This window comes from Sciurus vulgaris (assembly GCF_902686455.1).
Source record: "Sciurus vulgaris genome assembly, chromosome: 9".
NCBI classification, from domain to species: Eukaryota; Metazoa; Chordata; class Mammalia; order Rodentia; family Sciuridae; genus Sciurus; species Sciurus vulgaris.
The window spans coordinates 84,980,951-85,001,236 of record NC_136469.1 but is presented as its reverse complement, the minus strand read 5'-3'; the positions used below and the strand labels follow the sequence as shown (position 1 = coordinate 85,001,236).

Sequence of the window (20,286 nt, the reverse complement as noted above, 5' to 3'; positions counted from 1 at the left end):
ATGGCTGCAGAGTAGCATTTTAATGGATCCTGAAGACTTTCATCAGACCATGCTGTACTCCAATCACAGTGCCAGAGACACTTCCCCAGTTGGTGTTGCTGACACTTCCTTTAGCAGAGGTGGCCATGCTGCAGGCATTCGGGAGATGCGCGGATAGCAGCACTTGGGGGCTGGTTAACAAATGGAGCACTGAAGAAGATGTCTGTGTGACTGTATATGCCCCAGCAGGGATTTAAGTAATTTTAAGCAGAGAGGCAAACTCTGGTGAGTAAGAAGAACAAGCTTCCTCTTTCTGGAGTAGTGAATGTGTTAGGTAGCAAAAGCTTAGGTCTAGAATTTTAAGCAAATTAAAGCTCTGAAAGCGGCTTCCAAGGTGACAAATTGGGAGATAATTAATCACATTAAATGAGGATTTGTCATGGAATTTCTTCAAACAGCCATTTCCCCTTGTCACTTAAAGTATGTGATTAAAATTTATTACCCACAACCTCTCTTGCATAAAGCATGATTGCCCATGTTGATTTCAGTTGAGTTAGTTCATTTCTGTAGAGGTTCTTTCCTACAAAATTAATATGTTGCCTTAATACTACCTTATCTTACTCTGTTTTGTGCTACTATAACAGAATACCACAGACTAGGTATCGTATAAAGAATAGAGGTTTATTTCTGATAGTTCTGGAGGTTGGGAAGTCCATAATCAAGGGGCTGGATTCTGGCAAGGGCCTTCCTGCTGCATCATCCCATGGCAGAAGGTAGTATGGCAAGACAGCATCCCTGCACATGCATGCCTGCCTTTGAGAGGGAGAGAGTACACAGGAAAGGAAATAGGCTCACCCTTTCCTCATGGCCACACCCCACAGTAACTAATTCCCTCCTGAAATGATAGCATTAACAGCCCATTCATGGAGGCAGAGCCCTCATGACCTCATCGGCTCTTCATGGCCCCACCTCACAACACTGTTGAACTGGGGGTTAAGTTACCAACACATGGACTTGAGGGGCCACATTCACACCATAGCACACTTAAACTGAAAGTCAGATCTGCCCTGCTTTATATTTATGCCATTGGTACTTTGGTGCAAGCCCACAAACACGTGCATGTTCCTGGAAGCCTCTCAATGACTGAGTTTTTATCTCCAGCCCCTCTCTTCATTCAGGGGAAGCAGAGTACCACATCCCTGCTTCCCTAGGATGGTCTGCCTGTCTTTAACAGAATGTCAGGACTTGGAAACATTCCATGAGAAAAGAGTCTCTGGTGATGGTCTGGGTCCTGCTGTACAGTGTGGTTCTGGCCGTGGTGTCCATCCTCCAACCAACCTGTTTCCAAAATGACCCCTCACAGTAGAGAAGCCAAGGACAATATTGAGGGACCCTGATGGAATAGAGGGTTCATAATTAAGGGAATCAGGTATCCCAGAGGAGAATCCACTCATCCAAGAGCTTTGTCTTTGAAACCCACAAAGCCAGACAGACTTCAGACTCCACGTTCCGCCTCAGCCCTTCCAGCCTGGAACACTGCAGTGAATGACAGACCTCGTTCTCATCTAGACATCTATAGGGGACAGTGATCTCCAGGTTCTAAGAACTATATCCTGACTCAGTAAGTTCTAAAACTTGCAGTTTAGGAGACAGAAAAACAACTAAAGGAGAGAAATTCGAATTAATGAGTATCTTTTATTGGTCTTTTACTTAACCACTTACTAATCCCTTTACCTCCTGTTTATCCCTGTCCTTTCAGCATATTTGACTAAATAGATAATCTATGTGAAGAAAAGGTGACAGAGGAGGAAACACCACTCTCCCAGTATCAGGAGCCTTCACTCAGAAGGCCAAGTGCAGGAGATAATAAGCGTCCACATGCACTGGGAGGAGACAGAGCTGACTTGCAGCAGTCAATGGGCAGACTGTGAAATATGAGTGAATGTGAGCCACTTCCAGAAAGCTTTCCTCCATCCCATTCAGATGCCTAGGTGCCCTGTTCATAGCAGGCACCTGGTACCTGGTTGTCAGATTGGACCTAAACAAAGCTTGAATAGAATTTTAAAAACATAAACTGCTAAATGATACTTAAAATTTAAAAATGATAGTAGAGTGTGTTCCAGCTTGTGCCTCATAGCACTGATAAAGGCAGGCCAGCTTGCCTAAAAATAACAAGGCCTGGGTCCCTGGTGGTGGTTGAGTGCCCTTTCTCTGCTTCCTCCAGGCCTGGAAGCACTCAACGTGATGCATGTCATATCAAGACTTGTTCTGAAAACTGCCCCAGAAGTTTCTGAATTTTTCTTTTAATAAGGTGGAAAAATACAAATTATATTTAGCTGGTGGCTTTTTTTGTTTTTGGTTGGGGGGGGGGGGGTGTTTGTTTGTTGCCTTTTTGGTTTGTTCTGTGAGCATGTGAGGCAGCTTGGGTTTCATTAGGCAACAGCCCAGAGAGACCTCAAGGACTGACAGGTCCAGCTGCCGATGACTTTGTTGAAGGATGTGTGAAACGCTGCATCCCTGAGGCTCACAGCTGATGCCATGAGGAGGAGTCTCCCTCCAGTAATGCCTAAAAATGCCTTTTGAAAATCGTTAACTGATGAAAGGGGTGAGGACATTCAGGCCCAGCGTCCAACAGAAATCAACCTAATAGCCTAATATTTGATGAGCTCTTATTTTGTGACAAACATTGTGATAAACCTTTTTACCTGATACCATTTATATTTCATGCAGTGGAAAACCTGAGGAGCAGTACCTTAATTCCCAAATACGTGCTGTCTATTTAACAGGAAGTCTAGAGATAGACTTCCCAGGGCGAGGGGAAAGGCTCTTTTTCTCTTTGATTTTCTTCATCCTTAGTGAGTTAACTTTCATCCTTATCTACAAAAATGACTGCCACCATGTCAGACATCACATCTGCCTTAAAGATGAGCAGGACAGACAAGCATTAAAGAAAGTCCCCTTCTTACATATTCCTTTTAAAGGAGACAGAACTTTTCCAGGAGTCTCTTAGCCTAATATTCCAACAATTTCGTTGCATAGAACTGGAGTACATTGATACCCTTTAGCTGCGAAGGATGACGGGAAGGTAGAATTTAGCTTTTATATTCTCTGTTTAAAGATATCAAGAAGGGATTGGAAGTAGCTGTTGGATAAGGTAAATAACAGCATTATCCTTACATGAATTATTTATTTAATCTTCACAATAATACTTTGAGTGAAGATGGTGTTATTATACCAAGTTTGTAAATGAAGAAACAGAGTGATTAATAAACTTGGGCAAGGTCACACAGCACATAAATGGTTTGACTTCTCGTTGTAACCATTGCAGCCATAGTTAACAGGGCAAGTCATAAAGGTAGGCCACTTTTTAAAGTTTGAATCCAAGATGTGCTGTTTTCTAGTTATATAGTTATTTAACTCCTTCATACCTCAGTTTGCTCACTTATAAAATAACAATAATGCTCACCCTAAGTATATTGTGAAGATTAATGATTTAACACTTGCAAATTACCCAGAATATGGTACATAATAAGCATTAGAAAAGTGTTTGGTGAGAAGCTATGAAACAACTGGCTTTATTTGTAATTGTCCTAATATGAAAACAACCAAAATGTCCACTATTAGAGGAACAGACAAAAAAATCATGGTATATTTGAACACATTTACAATATAATTGAACACAGTTCACCAGTGAAAAAAGGCTGAGCTGTAAATACACACAACACAGGTGAATCTCAGAATGAGTGAAAGAACAGAGACATAAAGAGCACACACTACAAGATTTCATTTATGTAGAGTTCAAGAGCAGGCAAAACAAAGCTAAGTGACAAGAGTCAGGGAGGCACGTTATGAGAGGACACGGGGAGCTTCCCAGAGTGCAAGAAGCGTTCTGAGTTCCCATCTGGGTGGTGGTAACACAGGTGTGGACACGTGCAAAACTTTATGAAGTTGTACACTTGAGGTGTGCATTTTACTGCATGTAAGTTCTATTTTCATTTTAAAAATAAGTAAAAAGAAAGAAAGAAACCCTGAAACATACTCATGACTGGCATCTTGAGCAGAAAATTTTAGAAGAACTGGGGGCAGAGAAAGGGGCACACCAAGGTCCCCACTTATTGATCCTCTCTCAGAAGGTCCCTGCTGCCCTCTCCAGGATCAGAAGAAATATCCGAGTCATTTTCTTAGTTTTTGTCCTGGAGCTGTCCCTGGTCTCCTGCCTGCCCATTGATGACATTGTGACTTTGGTAATGAAAGCCAACAGCAATACAAGGCATGACCACACTTCATAGGTGCCATCCTGTGAGCAGTCAGATCTCATGCTAATTCACCAATGGAAAGGTCAGTGTGCATCGGCCTGGGTGCCCAGGAGACCTGTACCTCCAAAGACAGATTGCCAGGGAGCTGGCCCCTCAGTGGGTTCCTGTTCTCTGTGGAACAAGGAGTCATGGAGGGTTACAGCAGGTGAGCTGGAAGCAATGTGAGAAAAGAAGTGGACACAGGTATGTGGGCCACCTCAGCCATCTGGGCCATTGGAAGCCTGAGAAAGACCCCTGAAGAAAAGTACTCAATGCAGGGCGATCATACGGGCTTTACTAAGTTCTGGTTATTTGCAGGGTCTCAGGGATGAGAAATGACTTGATTGTAACTCCGGCTTGTAAGAGGTGGATGGAACAGAATGCCACCCCCCAACCAGGCCAGAGACCCCTGAATTTTACAAACATCCAGACACAAAAGCATATTTCTTTTCAATCCCATGAGGCATTTTAAATTTTAGTAACTCGTTGAGCAAACGGCAAAGGGACCTGGGAGCTGACCTGGGCTGGCAGGGCAGAGGGCATGGCCTAGAGCACACAGGGAGGGGAGGAAGGAAAGAATCACTCTGTGGACCAGAGTCGCTACCTCTGTCGAAAGCTGGCCACTGGCAAATCACCCTAAGTGTGGCCTGCATCTGCTCCTTCCCTTCTGCATGGGAATGTCTAAAAATCCTGCTAAGGAAAGTGAGGCATGGGGAAGGAGAAACTGCACACGAAGATGCCTGGGGCGACATATCCAGGTCAGCTCCATCCTGGGTCTGGGTAGACCAAGGCCCAGTTCTGGTTGCACTGCCCCAGCAGCTCCCTGGTCCCCTTAGCTTTGGAGTTACCAGAGATCCCTTGTGAGTGGGCTGCAGAGACCTGGACAGAGCACAAACCAGGCTATGGCCACAACCACATCTTAGTGTATCACAGTTGCATATCTGACATCGTCTATGTGGAATTCTGTGTATGCTCTTTCTTGGACCCCACAAATGTTAGGATTGGGCCTATGAAAGGGAAGAAACAGAGAACATGACATTGTCCCTCAGGAAATCCCTCATAACTGAACATGGCCTGAGGGCCTCTTCTTCTCCCTTGCCACTACCCACTATACTACCCACTTTCAACCATGAAATGATCAAAAAGAAATTACTAGCCCTCCTCCACTGTTATTCCTCCTCTCCACTGTCGCACCTGAGAAGCCTCAACATGGTACCTTCAGAATTTCAGGCATGTGTCAGCCTCCTTGCTCAGTACAGCCTCCCTGGGGCCAACCTCCCAGCCTAGGGGCAGCAGTGAGTGTTGGGAAGCACTTAACTGACAAAGACAGATGTTGCTCCTGAGAAAAGAAAGAAAATGTCATATTTTTTTCCCCAGGAAGCACAAGATTCTTCACAAATGTTATTTTCTCATTAGCATTCATAGCACCCACAGGGAGCCTGGTGATATCATTAGTACTGATTTTACTGATTTAATCGATGGAGAAATTGAGTCATACGCCAGGTCTGCAGGTTCTGATTTGGTGGCCGGAAAACAGAAGCTCTTCCCTCTTTTTGCACAGAATTATGTCTCATTTCCATAAACAAAACACTCTGGAGAATATAGCTTTTCTACTTCAAACAGTATCTTCTTAAACACAGTTGGATGACTTTGGGGCATACACATTCTGTCTAGACATATGCTTTCAGATACCATATGGGTGGACCACACGCCAATTAGTAATGGTTTTGCAGATGTTAAATGAACTTTCTAGAGTGTTGGGTATCCTTAGCAGCCTCAACCAGACAATATGGGAAACTTGTGTGGGCATGTCTCACCCAACCTTCAGGCTTTAAGACCCAGCTTTGATACTGAAAAAAATTGTGTATACACACACACACACACATACACACACAAACATACATATACGGTCAGTATTTCAAGAGCTGGTGACTCAGGTCTATGTCATGCATAAAAAGAAGTCTCTGGAAAAAAAAAGTAAATAAAAATAACAGCCTATTAGGAGGCCCATCCAAAATTTAATGTTAGCTGATCATTTTTATGGAACTTAAAAACTAATCCAAGGGAGGATATATTCCTGCTGTGGTGACTCAGCATATAAGCCAAACAACATTCCTGGTTTTCAAGGGGCAGAAAATCCATGTTTTCATTCAATATGTGCTAAGCACCTTCTCTGTGCCAGGCACTAAGGCAAAAAAGTTAAGTCATAATTCTTGTTCTCAGGGCTCCTGACCTGACTGGAGACAAGTACAGCAAGAAATGATGTTTCATGATAATGTGCACCACAGTGAGCTGTGTTGAGGGCCGTAGCTGCACAGAGAAGGGCCCCATCCAGTTGGGTTGCTCAGAATTGGGATGGCAAGGGGAGTCAGGGAGGAACAGACAGCGTAGGAAGAACAACAGGTGCAAAGACAGGGAGGCAGATTGTTCTAGAATATTTCAAGAACTCACCATGATTCAAGATCTCAGGGTCTAGGAGGATGGAGTGGAGAGACCACAAAAAAGTATCACATTGTGCCAAGGGGCTCCGGATTTATCCCCAGGACATGTAAGAGCCTGTGACAGGATTAAGAGAAGGGGAAGATTTCTACAACCAATGTTTTTAAGATCACTCTAGAATAGAATTCTTACTATAGAATTTATTAGGTGAGACCAAGGAAAATTGAGGGTTGATTGCCTTACAAACAGGGGGCCCAGACTTCAAAAACAGCCTTACATTTCCCAGTTCAGTACCACAGAGTGGTTGGCAGATTGGGCCTGGAGCAAGACGATTTGGGGGTAAAGCTTCAGCTGTGTCACATATTAGCCGTGTGACCTTAGGGAAGTGACTGAACTTTTCTGAGCCTCTGTCTAATCATGTGTGAAACTGAGATAACAAAGGCTCCTACCTTGTAGAGGTTATATGACAATGAAATGAGGTGATGCTCGTAAAGTGCTCAGTATAGGACCCTCACAGAGCACTCAGCTCCTTCACTGACAGTGTGTATATGGGTGTGTGTGGGTGTGTGGGTGTGTGTGTGTCCCCTTGGCCTTTTCGGAAGCTCCCTGTGGTGCTGTGTGGAGTAGCTGTTAGCAATCACTCAGCACATAGACCTCCAGCAGCCATGGGGCCTGAGCCAGGAGGGCACAGGCCACACCCAGCTGACTTGGCAATAGCAGGAGAGGGCTTGACTGCATTTTGATCAAGTTTCACCAGATTTGCCAAAGCTTTGTCACATGTTTCATCAGGTACTTGACAAGCCAGGGGCAAGAAAGGACAAGGCAAAAAAAAAAAAAAAAGAAACAGGTGAGTAATGCAGGTAATCAGGCAGCCTAGACTCTGACACTAGCCCAGGTTGCTGCTCATGAAATCCAGGAAATATGGCAGAGTTTGGGACACTCAATGACATGCATTCCTGATAGTCAGGTGGATCAGAAGGTACAGAATGCAGACTCTCCAGTCTGTAATGCCTTGTAACTCCTCTCAGCACTTGAAGGACTTGCCTGCATCTCCCAATCATCAGCCCCTACATCCCTCCTCCTAATAAGGCAAGAAACCAGGGACAAAGCCAAAACCAACTTTCAAATACCAGAGGGATGTAAACAATGATCTTGGTCCCCCATAGAAGACAATACATAGAGAAACAAATCATTTTCTATCCCACTAAGACTCTGCTTTTCTTCAGAGCAACAATCTGTCGGCTATTCCTGCAACATGGAAGCTTGAGTCTGACTAAACTCCAGCAAAGATCACCATTTGTAAACTTACAAGGAGGAACTTCAGATTAGGATGGATGCAGGCCCTTTGACCTCACATTTGGGCTAAGTCTAAGAGAGATCTTTCTGGACTCATTCCATTTCATTTATGTGGGCCTGTCTGTTACTGGGCAGAGCACACCATGTCCAGCATTGTCATTCTGTTTTTAAACAGTGCTCATTCACCTCCATGTGAGAAATGCATGGGTTTGACTTCTTCATTCTATTAACTGCCATTTTTCTTAAGGAAATATTAAAACTGATTCTTTTTTACTTTTTCCAAAAGGTAAATGGCTTTCCTGCCAGTGGGAAAATGTATGGGGGTGCATTTGTTTACCTTCTTCAGTTGCCAGTTTTCCATGGACTCCCACTTGCTTACTCTGGAATAAAGGCTGCTGCAGTAAGATTTACCAGCCTTCTTGAGGCTGGGGAACAAGGGGGTGTCCACAGGGTGTTCAGTTCTGACTCTGTCTTTACACAATTCAGCAGATACTGCCAGTACATACCACTTTTCCTTTCTATCCCCTGATTTGCAAATGAGAGGCTGTACTCACTTATTACTTAGGCCCTCTCTAGCCGTGAAAATATTTTTGAAATGCTAGGAAAGTATGTATTCTTCCCTGTTAGACTTAATTTAGTTTGATATTCCTCAGGAAACATAAACTGTACATATAAGAAAGTAGAAACCATATTTCCTCAGAATGTCTTAGAGCTTCTGAATGCTGAAGCCTTAGCATGTAGCGAGATGGTTTAGAGATGTGGCCTTTGGGAGATAATTACATTTTGATGAGGTCATGAGAGTGGGACCCTCAGGTTGGGATCATTGCCCTTATGAAAGACACACGAGCATCTGCACTCACTTCCTTTCTCTCCCCTACCTCCCCTGACCCAGATTTCCCAAGGAAAGGGTACATGGGAACATAGCTGGTTGATGACCATCTTCAAACCAGGAAGAGGGCCCTTGCCAGAAACTGAATCGACTAGCACCTTGATCTTGGACTTTCCAGCCTCCAGAACTGTGAGAAATAAATTTATTGTTAAGCACCCAATCTGTGGTACTTAGTTATGGCAGCCCAAGTGAACTGAGACAGCTAGCATTCTCTAGGAGAGCCATGGTGTCTAACCTTGACCATCTTCATACGGAAGCAAGACTCACCCGCAGGCAGTCAGGGCAGCATGGAATGTACCATCAAACATGGCAAAGCAGAGGTTTCGAATGCCTCGTTCAAGTGATGATAAGCTATGCTGTCATGCAATTCCATGCATCATTGGTTTGTTAGGAGCAGAAATTGTCTGAACTTGACTATAAAGTACTCTAAATAATTACACAGTAGGTGATCATGGGAAATGAATGACCACTTCCAATCCTCTTTGGAAGCAGGCAGAGTAGGAGTATAAACGTATGTTAGTAAGAATTAAACAAGAAAATGGAAGTCTGCAGCAACAAAACTAATTCTTGGAGCATGTCATCTTTAGTACTGTAATGTTTTCCAGAGGGCAGTTTTTAGCTCCCCTGGAAATGACAATGCAAGTGTCACCCTGAACAACATACATCTGAAGCAGCATCATGTACATTCTTATCCTTTCAGAACCGACTCAAATGTCATCTCTTCTGTGACTTTTCTAAATGTCATTTGAAAATTACATTTGTATATTTTACATTCTGTGTTCTCCTTACAGAACTTATTAATCTTTCCTCAGGGCTCTCATTGAAAGTTGGTTTTACTTTTATAAAGCACTTACCACATCATACTATAGGAAGTTGGATATCTTTTCTTTTCTGCTATTATAGAGAACTCTCCGAAGGCAAAGCCAGGGACATAGAAACTGCTTAATAAAAGCTTGACTGAATGAATGAATGAATGAATGAATAGGTGCTTCTTTAAAGATCCTTGTTTGACTTCCAGAGATGCTTTGACTGGGCTACCAGACAGAGGCTCTCTGCCTCCATCTGCCAATCTGTAATTCTAATGAGCAGTAGTTAAGTAGTTAAACAGTCATCTTTTTGCCCTTAGAATCTTTAATCAGCCACAGGGAAACACCCTGTAAGTTCCAAAGGTCACATAAGAAGGTCCAATATTTTAATAATATTTGTCCCAACTATTGTTTTATCCATATTTCAAGGATTTCTTAATGTGTCTTCATCCTAAAACTGTTTACAGTTTACAGACCATTATAACAGCATGGAATACTATGTAGCCTATCTGATTTCCTATTTACATAACTCTCTGGTAGTTCATGGTCTTGACCCTTTTAATTTTTTTTCTTTTTCCCTTTTTTTATGTTTTTTGGTTTTGGTTTTGGTTTTGTTTGCAGTGCTGGTCATTGAACTCAGGGCCACACATATGCTGTGCAAGTACTCCAAGTACTCTACTGTGTTGCACTCCAACCCCCCACCAACTCCTTTTAAATAAAACCTATTATTTTAATGAAAATCCAAATGTTAAGTTGAAGGTAGACTGTAGCACAGTTTTCCATCAGCTCTCAAATCTGTCACATTGTAGAATGAAAAGTAAGCAGATTTTACCTGAATGCCTCCTGGTTGGTCTTTTACCCCTTCTTCTATTCTGGTATCTAGTCTATGTTCTCCTCCTTCTGAATCTTGAACTTGATTGGCCTTTACCTATGTGCCCACTCCAAGGAAATCTCTCAGGGTATATAAGGTTAAATAGTTGAAAACTAACAACACATCAGCCATGGTCATATGTCATGATGGAATAACAAAGAGTGAGCCAAGAATCTTACCCTCCAATAACACCAGACATTTTCAAGGTAGTATCCTCAGGACTCATGAATTAATTCGACCTGGTGTGTGAGGGATAGAGATGCAGGAAGGATGGCGTTCCAGGTTTTAATGAGCGACTTTGTGAATGGGGGTCCCATCTATGGAGATGGAAAATGAGTAGGGGGAAAGCTAGTTGGGGGGAGAAAAAGGGTATGGGGAGGCAAACAAGATTTGTATTACCTAGAAAGTGAGATCCTAACCCTATGTCTACCAGAGTATTAGCTAGCACATAGAAGCCACTCAGTAGACAATGAATGAATGAATGAAACAGATGGGTAAATGAAGGATGAGAGGGAGGGACAGAAAAGGAACTCTAAATTCTACAAAACATGAAGAGCACTTGGCACAATGAAAGGATGGTAAAAACCCCAGGCTAGAATTTTGGCCAACTAGGTTGCAGTCTGAGAAAATATTTCTAAACCTCAGATTATTCCTTCTAGCTTCTGTTCCAAGATCGCTCACCTCTTTCCTCCTCGGTTGGAAATGGGCTCACATATGTATTCCTCACAGCCACCAGGCCCTGCCTCCCTGTGCTAAGTGCCCAAGGGACAGAGACAGGGAATACCAATCAGGGAGGTTCCTCTGGGTTTGCTGCAGAGTGGGTTGGAACTGAAGTCCCTCTGCTGACACAGCCTCCCCTTCTGCCAGTCAGCAAGCACATCTGACCACACCTTCCCCTCTCCCCACTGCACACACCTCAGCATCCTCCCAGATGTTGTGAGGCCAACATTCCAGCCATCCAGGAAGGGTCTCACCCTGGGAGAACACTGGTTTAAGCAAGCAGAGGGCGAGTCTAGTTCACTCCACTTATTTGCTGGTCCTAAGCTGACTGACCCACTAATTGCTCTTACAGAGCCTTCAGGCTGGTTCTTACAGAGAGTCACAAAGCAAGGGGAAAGTAATTAGTGGGAAGAATATTTTTTAAAAGTCACCTTCACAATCATGGAGGGCACAGTGTAAAATGAGTAATACCTGCGACAGCACTATAAAACAGCTGCAGTCCAGGCACCTCGCTGCTATTTCACGCATTACGTGGTTTTCACATATAAAACACCTTTTACTGGCTCTTTCACAGGATTGAGGGTCCAGAGCCTGCCTACATCAACCTCCTTGCCTGTTTCTCTTCCGGCAAAAATTACCCCATCGACCTCCGCCTCCACCTGGACCAGCTCTGCACCTGGACCTGCGGCCCTCACTGAGTCCCCAGCCAGCAGCATTCACAATACCTCGGTACTCCCAGTCACAGCATCAGCTCCAACATCTTCACTGCCCAATCATGTGTCCCTTGAACCCAGAGAAGCGGCAATCACCAGTCCAACCTCGAAATGGGAAGGCACAAACCCAGACCCCTCACTTCCTGGATTCTCATCAACCAGCAGTGTGGTACACTTGACACCCACGCCCAAGGAGCACAACGCCAGCAGTCCTGAAGTAAGCATGCCAGCTGCAGGGTCACCGGCCCCTACACCCATCACCCCTCAAGCTCCAGCATCTTCACCCTCCTCCTCCTCATCATCAACCTCACCACCTGAGGTTCCCTCTATCACCTCCAACCACAGCACCACTGTGACCAGCACCCAGCCCACAGAAGCTCCAGCTGCACCAGAGTCCCCAACAGAAGAGCACAGCTCTGGTCACACACCCACTTCCCGGGTCACAGCCGTGCCAGTGCCCAAGGATAAAACACAGCAGGAAACTGAGCCAGACACAGTGATATGCGAGTCTGAGACCACCACCACTTTTCTGATCATGCAGGAGGTGGAACACGCATTAAGTTCAGGTGAGTCTCCATCTAGAAAACACAAGTGTTCTTGCCTATGCTGAGATGTTAAGAACCAGTTCTGTTACCCAGATATGATTTGAGTTTTCAAGTGTGACTCCTAGGGATAATGATACCTTGCAAGAATTTCCACAAGAATGCAAACTTTAATTTTCATCACTTGATAATTTCCACATGACATATTATTCATTGTAGCTGACGGTCACCTACCTGTTTTGTCTTCTTATAATGTCACAGGGATTGTAAAAGAGTGACACTGTATAGTTGAGAGATTAACAACATGGCCTTGGGTCAAGTTTCCAAGATTTCTGTTCTGACTTCCAACTTGGGCAAGTGACTTCATTTCTTTGTGCCTTTCTCTTTTCTCACATGTAAAATGGGCACAGAATAGCTTCTACTGCATACTGTTCTTGAGGAGATTAAATGAGATGACATATAAAGTGCTTAGAATAGTTCCTGGCAAGGAGTAAGTGCTCAGGAAATGTTAGTTATTATTCTGCTCAGTGTTTTAAAGAAGTGTTTACCTTTTGGGAACCAGTCGAAGTAGGGTGGGGGTAGAGAGAGCTTGCTTATTCTTTATTGTCACTGATGTACTTCATGAGAAAGACAATACATTTTACAGGGTATAGCATTTGTTTTTATTCTCCCAGCAACCTGTAAAGTTGTTGTTTTTATCTTCATTTTGCAATCTTGGAAATTATGGTGAGGCACTATTTAGGGTCTTTTCTGAGGCTGCGTCTATCTGCTGTCAATATAAAGCTATAAATTTTAGGGTTTGGGGTAGGAAAAGGCTTTGAGGGTAGCTTTGGGTCATTTGGCTGAGATACAGTGAGGTGAGAATAGCCAGAAGGTGAAGGGGGCAAGGGAGTTGCAGCCCTTCCCCTGGGTGGGCCTGTGACCGGCATGGGCTAGAATATTCTGGATAGGATAGTGCATGACAAGCAGGGTCAAATGAAAGGCTGTCACTGAGAAGAAATCCACATCTTTCAACAAATGATTAACGAGCACTATAAGTAAAAACCATGCTAGACAGTGTGGCATGAAGACAGAACTAAGATTAGCAAAGACCTGATGCCTCCCGGAAGAGACCACAGTGCAGTCAGGGGAAAAGTCCCAAAGAATGGTAATTCATATTTCAAAATGCTCAGAATGTCAGTGAGGGGCCCAATGAGAGGGACAGGCAAACTGAGAAATAAAGGAACTAATTACAAAGTCTGACAGGGGAACAGGAGATCCACGGGGGGTTGTGATCACAAGACAGTTATGGGCCAGGCCTGAGAGGGAAGGAGGGAGTAGTGACCAGAATCTGGAGAGGAGAGAGGTGAAGAAGAGACCATCTTGGTGGGAGCAATGATCCTTGGTTGAGGGACACCACCAACCAAGGCCAACTTCCTGCGAAGGGAATAAATACTCTGTCCTCCCGCTCCCTCTCCTTCCCCTACTCCTCTCTCCCTCTCCCCTTCTCTTTCTCTCTCCCCTCCCCCTCTCCCTGATGTGGACCCAGAAACCAAGAACAAAAAAACCCACTGGTATAGTCCCCACAGGTCAGCCTCCAGGATGACTGTTCAGAGAAGGGTGGAGGGTAGAATCGCAGAGGCCGAAGGAGGTCATCCAGTCCCTGCCCCGCTAGCACCCTGTTTATACCTGCAGGCCAGCTCTTACCACAGTGCTGTGGGTATGTGCCTTAGGTCTCTGTCTTTATCCCAACCCCCACAACCCTCACTCTGATCATGAGAGTAACATCGATGGCACAGAGGAATACCTGGAGCTGCGTGGGTATCTTAAAGACTGTCTCTAACAAAGGGGACATCCGAGTACGGCCTTGCAGGTATGACCCCCATCACTTTTCTCTTTCCTGATTCAGTCTTCTGCTCACACCTCTGTGCACTACTTCCGTTTTCCAACCGTTTTCCCTCTCTCCACTCTCTGTCCCCTCCAGCATAGTCTAGACATGGAAGATCAATAGTCCTGAAAAAAAGTCTGAGCTTGGCATATTTGAATCCTCATAACTGACACATCCATTCTTTTCTACAAGTACTCTGGTTTCTTGGATTTTTAAAGAGCTCTGCTCTATTATTTCATCTTGATTTTTAGGTCACAAGTCTTGATATCTTCAACTCAGCTGGGTCATGAGGCACAAATTAGTGGTAGAATTGGGCCATGAACCTCTGTGGTTCTAGGGAACTTGCACACAGTAGGAACTCCAGAGTAAATGAATGAAGGACTGTTTGGATGGATGGAGAAAAGACTGGCATGGCAGGTGAGGAGGAGATAACCGAGCATGAAACTGGGTACATTTCACAGAGAGGATTTATCCCTTAAGATCTAGTAAATGAAATAGTGTTTATTGTGCTTGATGCAGAGTATAAGACCTGACGTTTGAGCCTTTGAGTTTTCTGTAGTTCAAGGAGAGAAAGGACACAAATATAGGGAACTCTCAACACCCTTAGTTTCTGAGAATGAACTGAGATAGGTGGAAAGATCTTTGGGACAAAGTGGTACAATCTGTTCACTTCAAAGGTGAAGAAACTCCATCCCAGAAGTTCAAAGTATTTTGTTCAAGGTCACACAGTTCAGAGCTGGGCCCAGAGCCAGATTCCTAACCCATAATCAAGTCCCTGTTACCACCCAACATTGCTGCACTGCTCCTCTTGAGATCCTGCCTCTGGTGACTACCAGGGATGTTCCTGTTTAGAGACTCATGTGCTGCCTCTGGGAGTGGCAGCATAAGACCAAATTTTTATGTGGTCATCTGGCTTATTTCAAGTGGGTTCACACAGCATATTTCTATTAATCCAAGGACTCCTCTGCTCAACACATACCAGAACATAGTCACCAATTAATAATTCTGCGGCAAGGTAAATAAATGCTTTGGGAGATAAGCCTACTACAGGGATTGGGGAAGGCTCCCTGGTGGAGGGGGCTAGGAGCTGAGCTGCAGGAGATAAAGAGGATTAAGGCTTAAGGAGAGCAAAAGGGGATTTGGGCAAGGCTGTTCCTAGTGCTTGTGTGTGAAGGTGAGACTCGGCCTGACAGGTAATGTTGCACACACAATGCTGCAGAGACTCCACCCCCCAGTTGTGAGCACTCACACTGCCCTTGGTGAGGAATCAGTGCCATCCACTTTTTCCACTCTGGTGATTAATTAACAGGACTGGGTTGACCCAACCTGTCAGCAGCCATTGACCCAGTCAACGATGACATGGTGACTGCCTTCATCCTTAAACCACTGCCTCCACTGGAGCTCCTGGACAGGTTCTGTTTTTGTTCTTCACCTATTCTGTCCTCTGCCTCACTCCACCCCCTCACCCTGCTGCACCGTCTACGTTGAGCACCCCAGGGCCACTACTGCCTTCTTCCCTCCAGGGTCTCTGCATCCTGGAGTCCCCCTCCTTCTCCATACTCACTCTTGAGATGATTGCATCCTGGCCAATGACTTTAAATGACATCTGTATCCTGATTATGCTGAGATATAAAATTCTATCCCTGTTTTATATCATGAAAGCCTAGGAGATGAGTTCCTCACCTCTAAGTGTGCTCCTCCCTGGGTCTTACCCTCTCTTCTTTCAGTTCCTTCGACCAAGACCCTGGTAATCATCCTAGACTCTTTTCTTTCTCATATACTCCACGTCTAACCCATCCCATCTGCACTGATCCCCTCTTATCCTTCTGTCATCCCTCGCGTGGATTACTCTACTGTTCCTGTAACTGGTCTCACTACTCACCACACCCTTGTCAGAGAGCCTTTTAAAACTCGTAGGACTTTAGGATCTGTTTTATGTTTGTCCTGAACTCTGCAGTGCTCTCTGATAACCAATTCCAACTGCCTTTGAGTCAGAGGAGGAATTCAGAATCCAAATGCTCCTGTGACCTTGATCCCCTTTTCCAAGGATATGACTGGTGCTCATGTCCATCTTCGTGTCTGAGCTCTATAAGGTCAAAAGTGAAGTAAGGACTACCTTATTAGGTTGACACCTGCACTGCCAATGCAGCAGCCAATAGCCAGATGTGGCTTTGAGCATATGAAAATGTGTAGTTCAAATTGAAATGTTCCGTAAATGTAAAATACACACTGGATTTCCAAGACCTAGCACTAAAGGAAGAATGGAAACAGTAATTTTTAGATTGATTGTATGTTGAAATAACAACATTTTGGATATATTGGGATAAATAAAATGTGTTATTTTTTTTTTAAAAACAGCTCAGAACAGATTCTGTTGCTCCTTGACTCTAACACTCTATAATTGCCTCCCCTCTGAATCAGAGTAAAGACCAAAGTCTGTATTGTGCTCACAAGGCTCAACATGGTCTGAACCCACATGGCCTCTGCTCTCATCTTCTTTCACTCTCAAATCTTTCTGTTTGTTGAACATACAGAGAATAATACTCCTGCCTGGGCCTTTGCACTTACCGTTGTCCCTGCCTGAACGTTGTCTGTCTCTCCAGATCTTTAATGACTCTCTCCATTGTCAGGGCAAGCCTTTATTCACTTCCTTATCTGAAATAGCAACCCATTGCTCTTGATCCCTCTGCCTGGTTTTATTTATCTTTTAATTGCTTACTATTTTCTGACTTTATCTCCTTTATGAGGGGAGTGCCTATTTTCTACTAGACTGTCAGGTCCAGGAAAGCAGTGGCCTTGTTCACAAGGAGGAAGATGTAGGCGCTAACCCCAGCTCCTAGAACACAGCCTGACCCATGGCAGACTCTCAATAACATTTGTTAAACAAATGAATTGAAGAATCTATCAGCTAGCACCAGGGAAGTTGTTTAATCTCTCTGAACCTATTTTATCAGTAAGATAGAATAAGGTTAGCATCTGCATGATGGAGTTATTCTAAGGTTTGGGTGAGATAATAAATTTGGCTATTAAGCAGTGGCTTTATCAATGATTATGGTTGGCATTTTACTACTATTCACTATTATTATTATTGTTGTTATTGTTTTGCTGTAGAAGTTATCATCATTATTACATTCACCATAAAGTATCCACCATCTTTAACAAACACTGAACTTTTACTGTGAGCATCTGGCTAAGTACTAGGAATATAGCCATAAATAATACAGTCACTTCTCTCCTGGAGTTTACAGTATAGTATGTACAGGGCATAGAAAGTAACATAGTTTGACAGATCCCAGACTGCACAGAGAGAGACACTGCAAATGAAATAGAAAGGCACCTCAGTATTTGTGTTGGAGAACCACAGGGAGTGATAAGGTGATTAGCTATACTCAACAGAACAATATAGTTACCAAAGGCTTTGACTCAGCTCTTGCTAAGAATTATATATATTTTTAATTAAAGCATTATAGTTATACATAGTAGTTGGGTTCATTTTGACAAAATAGTACACATGAGGAATTGTATTTAAATCCTCACCTTTTCCTCCCCTCCTCCCTTCCCCTATTCTCCTTCCTTTGCTCTACTGATCTTCTGTTCATTCTTTTACTTATATATTTTTGATTGGTACTTGTTACATATGCACAAAGATGAAATTTCCTTTGGTCTATTTATATATGCATGTAACATTATTTCCTCCCCTTTCCCATCCTTCCTGTCCCTCTTGTTTTCTACCTTCTACAAAAGAAGATCCCCTGATCTTCCCTATATATTTGTGATATCTGACCCCCTACACTTACTCCACTGCCTTCTTTCCCTTATTTTGCTTTAACTTCCATATATGAGATAAAACATTCAATCCTTGATTTTCTGAGTCTGGCTTAATTTCTTCTGCCTTCAAATGACAGGAGAAATATATAGGGCAAGTTGCTGGCAGTTCAGGACTTAAGACACATATAGCAGTTTATACCCAGTTTCTGGTTTATCATTGTCAATGATGGGCCATGTCACTTAGCTACCCTAACATTAAGGGCTCTCAGATATAAACTGAGTAAAAGAGCAATCTTTCAAGTCCTTTGGGCATACCAAACTATGACAATTGCCTATAAAATGCTCATCCTGGGCAGAAGAAATAGCATATATATTCATAAGAGGCTTACTTAAAAATTGGGTTCGTCCCTGACAGGTAGCCCTCATCTGATCCTCAGAATCATCCATTGAGGGGAGCTCAGTGGTTCTGCAGGTGGTAGAATAGGTCCAAAGAGATTAACTGGCTTACTCAAGTTCTTCAGTGAGTGACCAGACCAGGCCCCACTCATCCTAAGTCCTGTTCCCTCACTGTATACATCTTACCTAAATCAGTAGAGATACAAAGTAAAGGAAGGACTGGCAGCCCCCAGCACTACTGTGGAAATGAGCTACATGGGATCTTGTCAGATGTCGCCAGCTGGGTCTAAGGGGTAGAGCTGCTCAGTTGGAGGAGAAGCAGGTGGCCATAGCAGAAGAAATGAGTTTGATTGATTTTCATTTTTCAGCCTTTGACTTTTAAAGGAAGAAAGAAAGATGTGACATGTTAAATGTGGGTGATCTTGTGTTATTAAACGAGAACTCTTCGTGTGTGAAAACCATGACTACAGTTTGCTTTTTATCCCCTGAATGAAAATGAGTGGTTCTATGCACAGTTTAGGACTCAATGAATACTTCAGGGATGAACTAACATTGCAAATCAAGTTACATTCAAAATGTCATCAGAGCCTACACATGCAAACTTTAAAATTATAGTCAGCCTTCTCTCTGCAAAGTGTATATTCTCTTTTGTCCATAGGATCCGTGTGTCCCTGGTCTTATGTGGTCCTGTATTTTCTATTACAAATAGGACATGAAATTGTGGAAATTGGTGAAATCCTTTGAAATTTAAATTGCTGGTTGAACTCCAGCACTTATAGTATGAGCTGTGCTAATAAGTACCCTTAAGTCGAGGTCACTGAGCAGTACAGACATCAAGACATCACTGTGTATCTGTGAGGGACATTTGCTCAACCAGACATCCATATCCCTCGTGACAAATAAAGGTTTGAAAAAATAATAACCTGGTAGGAAAGAAAGAAAGAGTAGTTAATTTTTTAAAGTATGCCTAGAAAACGTTGAGTGAAAATAGTTATATCCTAGTGAATTAATGACCATCATATTTAAAAACATTTAAAAAATAGGTTAAACGTGGTATAAACAATGGTTTAATATAAAATACAATTGTAAGTCAACCATGTAAAAGAATGTTAAAGTTTCCTGATCATATTCTTTTAGAATGCCCAGAATGTATCAGAAAGCAATAATCTATAGGCTCCATTTTATAAATATCAGCTCATTGTACCTGCTCAGGCCTGGGCCTCGTATAATGAATGGCACTCACAGCTTTCCATTTCTCTCTGTTCTACTTCCTATCTCCTCTCTTTCACTAAGTCTGTTGATTTTGAATTGTTAGTAGATGCCAAACTCATCCACTTCTCTTTATACTCATTCTCAGGTCAAAAACTCCCATAATCCCACAGCATCAACTCCTAACTGGTCCTTCCTCTCCTCCCCATCACCAGTCTCCCCAGTCTGACTTGTTCTCTGTACAAGCCAGACCCAGAGCAATGATAAAATACAACTCCGATCAGGTCACACATAACCTGCTATGGCCTACATCTCAGTTCCTTGAGGGCATCCCTTGCTCTTAGGGTGAAGTCCCCAAGCCTCAAGGTAGCCTCTACCTGCCACACCTGGGTCATCCACACCCCTGCCTCTCCCTCTTCACAGCACCCATGCTGGCTGCCTCTCAGTTTCACCAACCTGCTGCTCTGTCAGAGAGGGTCTTCACTTGTTGGGATGC

General features: G+C 43.5%; 1 protein-coding gene across 1 annotated transcript in view; it reads left to right on the top strand.

The window, feature by feature from the left end:
• The window catches only part of PARM1 (prostate androgen-regulated mucin-like protein 1), a 101,186-nt gene that overhangs the window by 56,977 nt on the left and 23,923 nt on the right, over positions 1-20,286 (top strand). Inside the window, exon 2 of the mRNA XM_079152758.1 lies at positions 11,870-12,574. Coding sequence (XP_079008884.1) covers positions 11,870-12,574 — 705 coding nt within the window. The remainder of the gene's footprint in view (positions 1-11,869; positions 12,575-20,286) is intronic.